At 39.6% G+C, this 12982-nt stretch overlaps 1 protein-coding gene across 1 annotated transcript; it reads right to left on the bottom strand.

Annotated features, from left to right (window-relative positions):
* Nucleotides 1-5308: 5308 nt before the first annotated feature.
* BRS3 (bombesin receptor subtype 3) lies at nt 5309-10289 on the bottom strand. The gene is made up of 3 exons (XM_048318594.1): nt 9652-10289; nt 6615-6966; nt 5309-5882 (listed from the first exon to the last, which is right to left on the bottom strand). Exons 1-3 carry the CDS (start codon nt 10080-10082, stop codon nt 5475-5477), a joined length of 1191 nt encoding a protein of 396 aa, XP_048174551.1. The 5' UTR covers nt 10083-10289; the 3' UTR covers nt 5309-5474.
* Between the last annotated feature and the right edge of the window lie 2693 nt (nt 10290-12982).

Raw genomic sequence — 12982 nt, 5'->3', positions numbered from 1 at the left:
TGAAACGGCTTGTTGTCAGCGGTGCTGTGCAAGATTGGCTGCTGTCTGGCACTGGAAGTGTACTCATGTCCTGCTAGAGGAAAAGATAGAAGCAAAAATAGATAAATGAGGTTGAAATGGCACTCTTAAGTGTCAAGAAATCACATTGCTTGTCTTTGGTCTCTTGGCTGAGGGTGTCCAGCGGTTGTACTCCCTTAGGAAAGGGTTAGTACGTTGTATTAGTGGGATGAAGCTTGGCTTCAAAACACTTAATTCCTTTTGCATTAATGAAGCTGCAATTAGTACTCTGTCCGTGGATACTTAAATATTTTAATTATAATTTTCTCTCAAATCAGTTCTTTTAAATGCCCTTCATCTAGTGCCATCTAGTGGTTTTTACAGTGTAGCCCAGACAGCATTACATCAAAACCGAATTTTAATTGCCAACGTATTTTAAAGTATTTCTATTTAGAGGATAAACCAGCACACTCTTCATGTTTTCTTTAGCAAACCTTAACCTAGAGCTATAAAGCCCCGTGTATCAGTGTACATGTTATAAATGGAAATTGAGCTGAACAGCCCCAGCAAAGCTGGCAGTGGCTGGTTGCCAGGGGCAAAACAATATTTCCACTCAGAAATAAAAATTATAAACAGAAGTTTTCGAGAAATTAGTGTACCAGGAACAAATATACAGACTGGAATGATAATAAAATCAAAGATGTGTTTGTCTCTGCAGGGAGAGACAAACATCAGCTCCCTGCCTGGGCACCAAGCTGTCAGACAAAATTTCTGAGAATATAGAGTTCTAGTAACCTTTGGCTGTTGCACAAAGAACATCCAGCCTAGTTAATGGCATCTCTGATTCTTCAAGAATTTTCTCTTGGCAGGTCTACTACGGTAGTTGTCCAAAGATTGTTTTGTGATCACTTATAAACTTACTGCCTAAGGGACATTTGTCTTCACTTTCAAACAGTTGTTGGATTTTGGAGAGAAGCATGAGGGGCTTGACATAAACTGCACTTGCTTATAAAATTTGGAATTGGGTATATGTTTGGAAATCAGATAATTATAGCCTTAAACTTTGTAAGAGAAATACAATTTAAGTCTTAAACTGCTTGTTTTATTTTTGCAGGGTTTTAAATGTTTATTACCTGAGTGATTGCAGTGAGGTCTGTACAGCTTTCCCTACTGTGCGGATCTGCCTACAGTGAGGCACTGGGACACTATCCTGGGGAGTAGGAGATCCAAATTTACTCTCAATCCAATGGGAGTTGGAGAGTGCTTGTGTGCAGCCGGGTTAATGCTCAGTAAATCTGCTCTGTACACTGTAATGTAGTTATGAGGATAAACTGCCTCGAGTTCCCTCACACTTCCTTCACATAACAGAACGTGTGACCGCAGCTGCTGCGGCGTAGCCTACAACGGCTCCACAGCCATCTGTTCCCCTCCTCCTTGATAAAGACACAGTGAACAGCCCCGGGAGCCGACTCAGCTGGAAACTCATCATTTTGTGGGGTCGAGACAACTTTCCTCTCAATCTCACTCTTGAAATGATACAGATCATGGCTGCATAAGCACTGCTGCAGCAAGCTGCGTCTTCTGAGGAGGGTGCAAAGAGCTCAAGCGTTCCACAGCTCGATCAGTCCAAGCTGTCAAGAAAGGGTGTTTTAAATCCTGGCAAAATGTCTCAAAGTAAATATGAAAAGAAGGCATTAGCATGATGATTCTGTATCTGTGTCTGTGTGATACAAGGCAATTTTGGCTCATCAAAACTGACTGATGGTCTGAAGATATCACCTGAACGTTGTTCGAGAGGTGCCACCTACTAAAAATACAGATACACAGGTTTTCCTGAAATGTTTTGCTCCCTATAAGAGGGGAACCAGCAATTTGCTAGCTAATCCTTAATTAGGTAAACACTCTTTTCTTAAGCTGCTTAGTTACGTTAAATGAAGGCAGTAACTAGTGACTAAGTACAGACAGGCTACTCCTCTTTGAGCTTTTCAGGGGCCTGGAGACTGTAGCTGTTACACAGATTACTGACAGTGATGAGAAGTTTTCATGGTGGGAAAAATTAAAGAACCTGTACAGATGTACTAAAAATTCAATATCCTGTTGTATGCATAGAAATTCCACCTCACAGTTCACCTCACACTGAGGGGACCATCTATGGCAGAGCCAACAACTAAATGCTGATTAAAGCCCATATTACATTTTTAAATAACACTGATTGAAAAGTGTAAGTGCTGTAGCTGCGTGTAGCTTTGGGTTATTCTTTAATTGTAATATTCTCAGCAGAAACATGGGAGTGTCAACAGGCAGCCTATGTAAAATGAAACAATTTCTATGGGAACAGGAGCGGGAGCTTTAAAATGGCTATAATTGTGTAACTGACTTTAATACCCCAGTCATTTGCACCTTAGCAGTGCTTTGACATAGGTTTCTTAATTTTTGTGGATTTTGGAGGGGATTAACTAAACCAGCAACTCATAGTGATACACAGACATTAAAACTGTTGCTAATGTGAAGATGAAATGTGTACATCTCATTCACAAAACAAACAATAAAAAAAGTACTTCCTAGAAATTGTATTTACTTTCTCATTATGACTCCAGATGGACATGAGCTTTGAGGGAGTCTGCCTTTCAGTATTCTGTGCCTTTTTTTCTACCTATTCATACACTGTGGACATAAATAGTGAACCCCTAATTATTCATCCTATTTATTTGCTAGATAACACTCAATATTCATGCAAATAGATGGTATTCCCACATGCTCTTATAGAATTACACTTGTATTACTTAACAGTCAAAGAAACTGGTTTTGGAACACCGAGAAAAGATTGCAAAGGCAACAACTCTTTCCCCCTAAATCCAGTTATGGTAATGTGGAGACTTTTTATGGATAATGATACTGTGGGGAGTAGATGGAATTAATAATATCAGATTGGCTGGATAAAAAGATGCGTTGACCCATATATCACTCCAATACATCATGCCATGAAGATTTGAAAGTACAGAATTGCCAAAGCATAAAGTACACAGAATAATTAAATTGTGGCTTGAAATATTGCCAGTCTTTAACCAGAACATGTGCAGAATATAGCAAAACCATCAGTTTTGTAACAGGATATATTAGCAGTAGATAGACAATCCAGTTAGAGGAGTAGTTACATAAGTGAAAAGTAGCTGCATGCAAAGAAAGAAAAATGGTGAACTAGGAAACTGGGTTTTAAGGGCTACTGTGAGGTGTAGTCAAAGATTTTGCAGTGGGAAATTTGGTCTCTGACAGAGACAAATTGTGAAGTCCAGAAACATGTAGGAGATCTGTTTCCCAAAGGCGTTACTAAGCTAGAATAAAGAACGATGTAAGGAATGGTAATGTTGGTGGATTTTTCTTTTGTTTAGAATTCCCTATAGTAAGATCCAGAAAGATAAATGTAGGTTCATAAGTGTGTAGGCATATCTACTTATTTCAGTCTCACCCTGAAGCTCCATGAAGGAAAGGGAGAAGAAGAAAATAGCAGTGCAGCATGTTTGTTGTATTTGTACATAGCTCTCTACCAGACAAAGAGAGCAAAATAAGGTCTCTGGAGTCTGCTGTGCCATAAATTGTATTTCTGTGCTGTTGGATTTCCATTTATTTCAGTGATCCTATCCTGGTATACAATTGGTACAATAAAAGGAGGAATCCATTTGAAAATTAGTGCTTGTAGCGTTGCAGCTTGTAGTACAAGGACTGTAGTAAAATAAGGCCGGGCCTGATGGGATTAAACCGGTCTGTCATTAACTGGTTTACAATGACGACATTGTATTGCAATGCCCCTGGGATTTATAGTTTGGTTTTACTTTTCTGATTAGAACAGGCAACAGAAAGAGTCTGTTCATCAGATAATAGTGCATCAGTGGATGGATTTCTAGCCATGTGTTGCTAAGGGGCTCTGTGCAGTTGAAGGGGGGCTATACCTTCAAGGATTAGTTAAAATTGAAGCTTGTGTGACTGACAGACTTATTTTAATGCATATGTTGCAACTTCTGTTCTATACTTTAACGCACAAATTCTTTTTTGGAATAGAAGTCCCTTAGTTTAAACAATGGAAAATCTATTGTGTTTTCTATCACCAGCTTCCACAGAACAAAATTTTGGTTCAGGGAAAGACAAAATTCATAAAAATAAGTGCCACTCAACTATTTTGTACCATGAGGTAGGAAGACTTGCCTCCTGTACTTCCTGATGGGAAGGCAGTCCCTGCCAGCAGTGCTGCTGAGCGTGGACAGCCTGACCTGATTTGCCTCTGCAAGCCCAGTCATAAAATCAGTGGAACTGAGATTAGAAGGCCTATGGCATTAAGACAGCCTATCCTAATATTAAAAAGGGATACGACTTGAAGAATAGAAAATTAGTATAATAGAAAAATCCAGCTCTCCCAGTGTGCTTGAATGTGTGCAGACCACTTAGATACAATCATGTACACTACAGCAGGAGTGGATCTCTGCAGCTAAAGGGTCAGTCTGACTCTTCACACTGTACATTTTTCACTTCAAATTCGCTCTAGTCTGGTTTGGTGGATTGGACATACAGTTCCACATCTGAGAGAAGTCCAGGTTGTGCACTCAAGACTACTTTGGGATATAAAGTAAGGCAGGAGAGGATGTTTTAAGCACTTCAGAAGTGCACCATAAATTCCAACTAGAACTCTTGATACAGATCCACCCCAATTTCCTGATATTAAATTACTGTAACAATAAAGAAACTCTGCACTATCGAGATGTTTTACCCATATAGCACAAAGAATTTTACAAGTGTGGTTAAAGATGATTATAGCTTTCTTGGAGAGATTATCACCTGCTGGTTCCCTTGACTTCCTTAGGAACATCCATCTCACAGCAGTCAGCTCTTACACAGAATTTCTAAGTCACTGACAGAGAAACAGCTACTGTGGATCTGGCCCATAATGCTTTCTCTTTTTTTACTTCACAGTGCTACAAACCTTAGCCTTCTTTCATTTTAGCATTCTTTCTCATGTGTTTACCAATTATTAACATTTAGGACAAGAAAATAAATGTGCCTGGTTGGTTGTGTTACGACCAAGTGGCTTTTCTTGCTTGCTGTAGAAGCAAGTAGCTGTCAGAGGGAGCTCTCAGGCATGACTCAAAGAGCAAGTCACCAAGAACAAAACCATCCTTACAGCCAATTCTTGCACCAACTCTGCTAAGTCCTTTCCTTTCCAGTCCAGGAATTCCAGCTAGGAATCTATGTTCATGCCTGGGAACATGAGCAATCCCTTTGAGCTTATGCTGGAAAGTTTCAGCTTCTCCCCCCCCCCCCCCCCCCCCCCCCAGTTTGATTTCTTTATTCTATATTTTGAAAAATGAGGAACTCCTGATGAACACACTTTCACAGACAGGGCAAGCCATGGCACCTCTTTCCAGGATCCCAGTAGCAGTGACTTGATAGCAAAGACTCAGTTTCTGTCCTTCTTCATCCCACATGGACTAAACACTTTCCTCTTCTTTCGTGATGCTGTAATCTGTTAGCAGTGTAACACTGATTTCTGAGCCATGCATGCTGCCTGTGACCGACAGGGCTCTGGTAGGAGAACTGCTCTGGGGAGCACTGGGAGGCTTTGCACAGAATGCTGCCTTGCAGCATGAGACTTGCTTTTTAAAATGTTGCCGGAAACTTTTACTCAGCCAATAAAGAGCAAAAGGATTGACGCAAGAATTGCTGAAGGCCAAGGCGCGGGAAAAAATAGTTGCTATAAGATGAAAGGTGGAAGCATCAACAGACGTATGGTATGTGAAAGAGCGGTACAGGTAGAGGATGTGGTTGGGCAGCCAGCACAAGGCAAACAGAGCCACAAGCACCAGCACTGTCTTGGCAACTCTCTTGCGGGATTCAATCTACAAGAAATTAATGCATAGCTGGTATTAATACCAATTAATAAAATGTTTGTGTTGTTGGTGCTGATTTGCAAAGCAGTGTAAAAGTCTAAATGCATGAGTAATCAAAAAAGCAAAAAGTAAAAAGAAAATGAAAAAACAAACAAAAATCCTAAACCAGAAGAATTAAACAGGAAAGTAAATCTATTTCATAATTTTTTAACAAAGTATTCCCAGTGCAGATCACATTTCCTTTCTATTATAAATCATATGGCACTCTCATCTAGACTTGCATTTAAAAGTACAGTAATTAATGTGTCAGCTCACATGGATGAGGTCCCAGTGTTTAAAATTCAGGTTTTTCTGAAATGTTTTGCTCCCTATAAGAGGGGAACCAGCAATTTGCTAGCTAATCCTTAATTAGGTAAACACTCTTTTCTTAAGCTGCTTTGTTATATTAAATGAAGGCAGTAACTAGTGACTAAGTACAGACAGGCTACTCCTCTTTTTAACAGGGTCATGATAAAGCATGACAGACTCGTCCCTCTTTAGGGCAGTGTGGACACTCACAAGTGATGAGTCATGAGCATGTGTCATGCCTAAGTGCACAGCTGAGTTTGGATTTGAGTTTGGTATGGGCTGAGTTTGTGGAGATTTTTACTCCATTGTCAGGTTTTGTACTCAAGAATTCAGATTTAATCAGCACAATACACTTTGGAAAATTGGAGAGTTTAGTGCTTGATCAGAGCTTACCTGCTTATGGGCATGACCATGTTCTTCTGCTGGCATGTTGGATGTACTTTTGTATAAAGTTCTGGCGATAAGAAAGTAGTAGACAGAAATGACAGCTAAGGGCACAATATAGAACACTAAGAAGCAAACCAGGGAGTGAGCTTCCTGCAGGATCTTCTCAGATACAGGATAGGGGGCACATGCCTCAAAAGTTACATTTTTCTCAGGATTGCTGAAAGAATACAAATCTGAAAAAACAGCCTCTGGGATAGCAAATATCATGGAGACAATCCAAACACAGCCAGCTTTACAGCAGGTCTTCAGGAGTGCATCTGAAGTCTGCAGTTCCAAGGGTTTAACGATGGCTCTGTACCTAGAATGACCAACATCACTATTAGAATAAACACAGAAATAATGCGAGCTCTGACACTGCAAAATTCTTAAGGCTAAAGCCATTACTCTTCTTGCTAAACTAAGGGTGCTGGAATTCTCTTGGAAATGAAAACAGACACTAGCTCTTTGGAATTAAAATGGAAATGTAAAAATTAACTTCAAGCATGTATTTTAATGGATTGGCAGGCAGGACTTGCCATTGAAACCTTCCTATGTAAAGATGACTTCTACAGTTTGAATTGGGATCACTAAGGGCGATCATCACTCCTAATTTTATGACACTGCCTTGAAAGATAAATGAGGGAATTAGTATGCAAAACTGATGAAGGGATGAAACAGGTTAAATATTTCATAAATACATGAAACCAAGCATGTTCACCCCTCCTTTCTTCCATCTTCCTAAGACCACAGCTGAGTGCAGTGATCTGACTCAAAATAATGCTCCAGGATTCATTCATATTTATAAAGCAGGAGAGGGCACTGCTGTTGATTCATGCCTGTGATTCTGCAGCATGTGGACTGAGTCAGGAATACGAGAAAAATCTGGATTAATCTATAGATGTATGATAATCTGTGTGGAAGTGGCACATGGAAAAAGACCAACTTCCATGAAGGCAGATGAAGAGCAGGAAACATTATACCCTGTTCCTAAAGGACCAGGGAGTCTTGATAACGCAGAAAGAAGCAACCCCTCCAGGGGGGCACAAGGCTGGCATGAAAAGAAAGGTGGTGAAAAAGGACCCAGAGGATAAGACAGCTTAGTTGTACCATTTTGCGCAAGCTGAGGATCTGGTCTTTTTCTCCTCTAGGCAAATTTAAATAGCAAGCTGGAAGCTGGCTTGCTATTTATCAAATAAATACCATTTTTATTGACTTTGAGCTCTTCTAGCACAGTGGAACACAACAGTCTGGTGTTGAGCACATGACCTGAGCTTTCTCTGCAAGTTTACCATGTAGTGACTCTGTGAGAATGTAGTGCAGAGTATTTATGTAGCAGCTACCGTGAAGAATTGAATACAGAAGCAAGTGTCTAAACCATAGAATCAGAGAAGAGCTGGGGTTGGAAGGGATCTTTAAAGGTCATCTAGTCATGGTGAATTCTGAATTGATGTCATACAGGACCAAGACCTTGGAGCTACAATAGATAGTTCAGTGTAAACATTAGCATTATCTTTAGCAGTAGTTAAAAAACCCTAAAATAAACCCAAACCAAAACAACAACAAAAAAGCAAAATGTTAGGTAGTATTAGGAAAATAATGGAGAGCAAAAGAGACAATTGTGCAATTACCTGTATCCCTGATTCATGCAACCTTTGAATACCATGTGTTGCTCTGAACACCTTAACTAAAAGAAACACAAACAACCTAAGGAGAGATTATGACATGAATATCCTGGAGACATAAACAGGGATCACTGTCTCTTATGACACAAGAGCCAGCACCCTAAATGAAGCCATGTGCAGTGCAGAAGTAAAAGGAGTTGTTCGGTACAGGCAGTGAAAGTCATTGTTAAACAAGTTCAAGAAGAGGCTGAACAAGTATCCAGAAGAGAAATCCTCTGAGGTTATTAAATAGACAGAAACCACATCTGTTCAGTGTCATCTGAAGGCATAGGGTCAAAAATGTAGTTGGATAGAGGTTTTTATTCTTCCTACTTGTCTTTTCTTGTTCTTATACTACCACTGCTGGAGGCTGGTATTGGTCTACATGGATCCTTGATCTGACCCTATGTGGCCATTCCTGTGCTGGCTGATTATTTTAGAGTACAGTAACAGTACCATTGGTAAAATTCTGGACACATGAACAATTCACTATTACATACAATCTAAAATTGCTGGCGGACAAGATGAAGATATTTTTCCCTCTTAATAGTAAATTTTATTTTTTTGTTTTTCTACTCCTCAATGCTCCTGCTCCTGCTGATTATCAGAACTGAAATATCATCTTAGTTTTATTCATTCAAGAAAGAAGTACACGGAAAAAAGATTCAGCACTTCCTGACAGCAGTCAGAATACTGATCCCTCCTAGCAATGCTGTCCTTACCACCTGAGTTTAACTTCAGGACCCCTGGGCTATAATATTTCTGTAAAAGACAGAAGAACTACAAGAGAAAAAAAAATAATAGATATGCACTTTTCAAGCTGAAAAGTATATTAGCCATCACATCATGAGAGTAATTCATTTGTCCGTAAGTCTGTTCTGTGTTTTCTTTTGGCGTTTTATCCCATGTCAGTCTTTTCTGTTCTAGGATTTTAAATCCTCCCTGAGTGCATAGATCAAAGAATTTTCACTCATATTCAGTTTTATTTTTCATGTTCCTCGACTACTTCACTGTACCACTAGATAGCACCAATATACTGTCTTTTTTTCTCAACTTAAGCCATTTTCCTTTTTTGTGCAATTGAGACTAACCCTTGTACTGTACTTCAAACTAATAAAAGGTCAGAAGAGTTAAAGAGTTTTTCTCACTTCACTACCTTAAAAAGAAGTGCTACGATTTTACTAACACGCATTTTTAAATTACATGGGAGACTGGTAGTTTGGGATTTTTAGTCTATTACAGTGTGCCGTTTAAGACTGTGCAAAATGATAATACCTGCTATTTTATCCATTTCTAACTTCAAACCTGCAGCATCTCCTGGTAAATCAGTTGCACAGACCCACCTGTCAGCACTGAGAACAGTCAGGGTAAACACTGATACTCCAACTGATGTTAACTGGATAAAAGACAGCAGCTTGCACCCAATTCTTCCGAAGAGCCAGGTATCCACAATGTAACGTGTTGCATCTATAGGCACACACGTTAACAAAAGCAGCAGGTCTCCGAATGCCAGGCTGGTGATGAAGATGTTGGGAACCGTCTGCATTGATTTAATCTTGAAAAAGACTTTGATGAGTATTGCATTTCCAAGGAGACCCACTGAAATGATCACAGCATACGTAACATAAATTATGCACAGTATTTTTAATCCTGGAAAGGAGTCTTCAGTCCATTTTTCATTCGTGGTTTCATTATCAGAGCTTGATTTCAGTTCTGTACCATCTGTAGATGCACACAAAGTCTGATTAGCTGATTGCAAGTATAATTGAGACATTTCTTTAACTGTTTCTTCTCCCCAGGCTGGACTTCAATTAATCAAAAAAATGTTTAATATTTAGCTTGCAGCATATCAGCAGGGTCAGGGGAAAGGTACAGGTTTGCGTCTGAAATTCAGATTCCTGTTGCACATTGACTACTTTCATCCCCTTCTGGATCTCAAAAAATGCCTAGGAGAAATGCACATAGATCTTGTTCTGAACTGGGGAGGAGGAGAATATTTTTATTGGCTTTTCAGCTACTGGAACAGAGAGGGAGGGGGAAAAGGGAAAGGAAGTTTCTTTAAAGACATTAGCTGAAATAAGGTGTGTTTTTTCCTGGAGATGTCTGGCAAGTAAATATCATATTGTATCAAAACTGTAATGTTAGGGTTTGTATATTACGTAGCAAACCTTTGTTACCGTTGTTCAAAATTTTCTAAAATGGAAATAAAATGAAAACCTGAAATAGTTTTCTCAGTAGTACAGGTAAGCAGAGAACATACTAATTTAACACAAAACTCTTCAGTATACATTAATGACAGATAAAAGATATCAGAATATAGTTAGTATTTGCGGAAAAAGCTATAGAGACAGACTATGCTCTGATTAGTCTTTCTATCACAGAAATGCAGTGACCTTCCAAAAGGCAATATAAAATCAAAATTCATGGCCACAGTCCTGGTAACACTTAGGTTTTTTCCCTTGAAGCAGCCCCACTGACATTAAAACCACGCCTTACGCTAAAGTTTGAACAACTTCATATGTAGCTGCTGGATAGATGCCTGTTATCTTGCAATAACCCATGTATGTATTGGCTGTACAACTGATGATTTAAATCTTCTGAGAGAAAAAAACTTTTCCTGATGCTTTCTCAAACAGTCATGTTAGTAGTAGTATGGGTTTTCTTATCTTTAGATTAGTCAACAGTCAAATCTCACATCATCTCATTATGTGCTCAAATCATCTTAATTTGATGAACTCCTGACTAACTTTTGTGTAAACTAAGATACAAGAAATGTGGTGCATTTAGTTAAATCTCTTAAAATTAAGAAAGCCAAGATCTAATTTCTAAATAGTGGGAGTGGAAAAGGGATCAAAGCCTTATGCCTCGAAAATTTAGATCAGGTGCTGGAGTATTTTTGCTTTGGATTGTTCTTGAGCTGTGACATTGGAGTGGGGAAGGTACCCTGCTCAAATCACAAAAGCAACCTTATAGCAGAGTCCCTTTAGCTGCACACACGCAGACACACAAAATCAAGCTTGTTTCATTTACTCAAAAAAAACTTCTCTAAGTACTATGCATGAGAGGCCTAATTTGTCCTCTCCCAACCCCAGTCCTTTCAAATATAACCATGCCATAGATATCAGGTGGTGAAAGACCAGGTGGTAGATTGTACATCAAATGGAAGATCTGTACTGTGGCATGGTGGGAGAAGGAGTCACTGATGGAAAGAGGATTCATGGGTTAAAAATTCCAATTATGCTTTTTGAAAGTGCTTTTAGAAGAGAAGCTCTTGTCATCATCAACCACAATATGTCCTTTCATGCAGGCACACTATGTAGGTTGCTCACAGATTTAGGTACCTTTGAGGATCCTGATTATGTTGTCCACCCACACTGGCGTAGTACCATGCATTAAATTTAATACAGAGTTCAGTAACTGTAGCAGATTGTGACAGCTTAATGTCAGATACTTACATAAAATGTTTCATTTTCCTGTATGGGAGAAGCAGGGTGTCACCAAACATTGGAACTAATTGCACTCCACCAGGTGTTGAGTACTCAAGGGTGGCATCTGAATGAAGCCTTGGGTGTTTAGCTGAAACTGGAATTGAGCTGAAAGAAGCTTGTTGCTTGCCTTGAATTACACCACAGGTTGATTAATGCACCAAAGCTCAGCCAGCAGCAGAGATCCCAACCAATGCTTACAGTCCCTGAATTTCCAGAGCCATCTGAGAGATTCGGGCTGGCAGTGTGAACTCTGAAGCCTGGTAGTTCTGTCACTTGAGCATTTTGTATGTTGGGATGGAAGACCTAAACTGATACCCCTCTGTGTAACTCATAATCCACAGGACTGGGCTCTTGAGCTGTGAGTTGCTCCCACCAGTTAGTTTGGGGGATGATTCAGATATGAAGGGAAAGCAGACAGACCTCCCGACCCATATTAAAGCCTCTTGAGGACATCAACACGTGTCACAGATGCAAGCAACTCCAGAAAGTGGCAAAAGCTTAAAATTCTCATTACTCCTGGTACTTCATGTGCTGTTCATCCTGAACTGGATCTGAGTTCATGTACCTGGACCTGAATGCCCGTTCTGATGCTTCATGCTTTAGAATCCCCCCCAGTCTGGAAACACAGACACATTTTCCCTGCTCTCTCTCTCTAACAGAGCACAGTACATATGTCTAATCCTGCTCAGAGCAACATGAAATTCTACTTGGTTTTCTCTTTCCACTGAGAAACTGCTTTTTCCCCCATCTTTCTGCCTCCCAGTGGGAATGTGGCAGAAGGAAGTTTCATCATTTCTCACAATTCTTTCTTCAGTCCTTATATTACTGGAAGTTTTAGGTAGTTGCCCAGGTTCTCTCTTTATGGAGCCTAAGATACTGTCTTAGTGGATCAGTAGGAGGTGAAAAACACTATTTTCAAAAAGCACACAAAATAACATTGTTTAGGACCAATGAAAATCTGAAGGACAGACAGCAAACCACATCTGCAATTTATGATAGTAGAATTTTAGCTATTTCTGATAGCTTTCTGTTGTACAAATCCAGCTGAAAAGGAAGAGAATGGCATTGTTATTCCAAACAGTAAAGTACTCTAAGGCATTATTTTAGAGCTTTGCCTCCTGGTGTGAAAAGCAATTTGAGTAATTCTGGCTACTTTTTCAAGTTCCAGCTTCACAGAAAATAAATG

Source organism: Corvus hawaiiensis, chromosome 14 (assembly GCF_020740725.1).
Source record: "Corvus hawaiiensis isolate bCorHaw1 chromosome 14, bCorHaw1.pri.cur, whole genome shotgun sequence".
NCBI lineage: Eukaryota > Metazoa > Chordata > Aves > Passeriformes > Corvidae > Corvus > Corvus hawaiiensis.
Note: the sequence above shows the minus strand (reverse complement) of the source record. Positions and strands in the feature narration are given on the sequence as shown.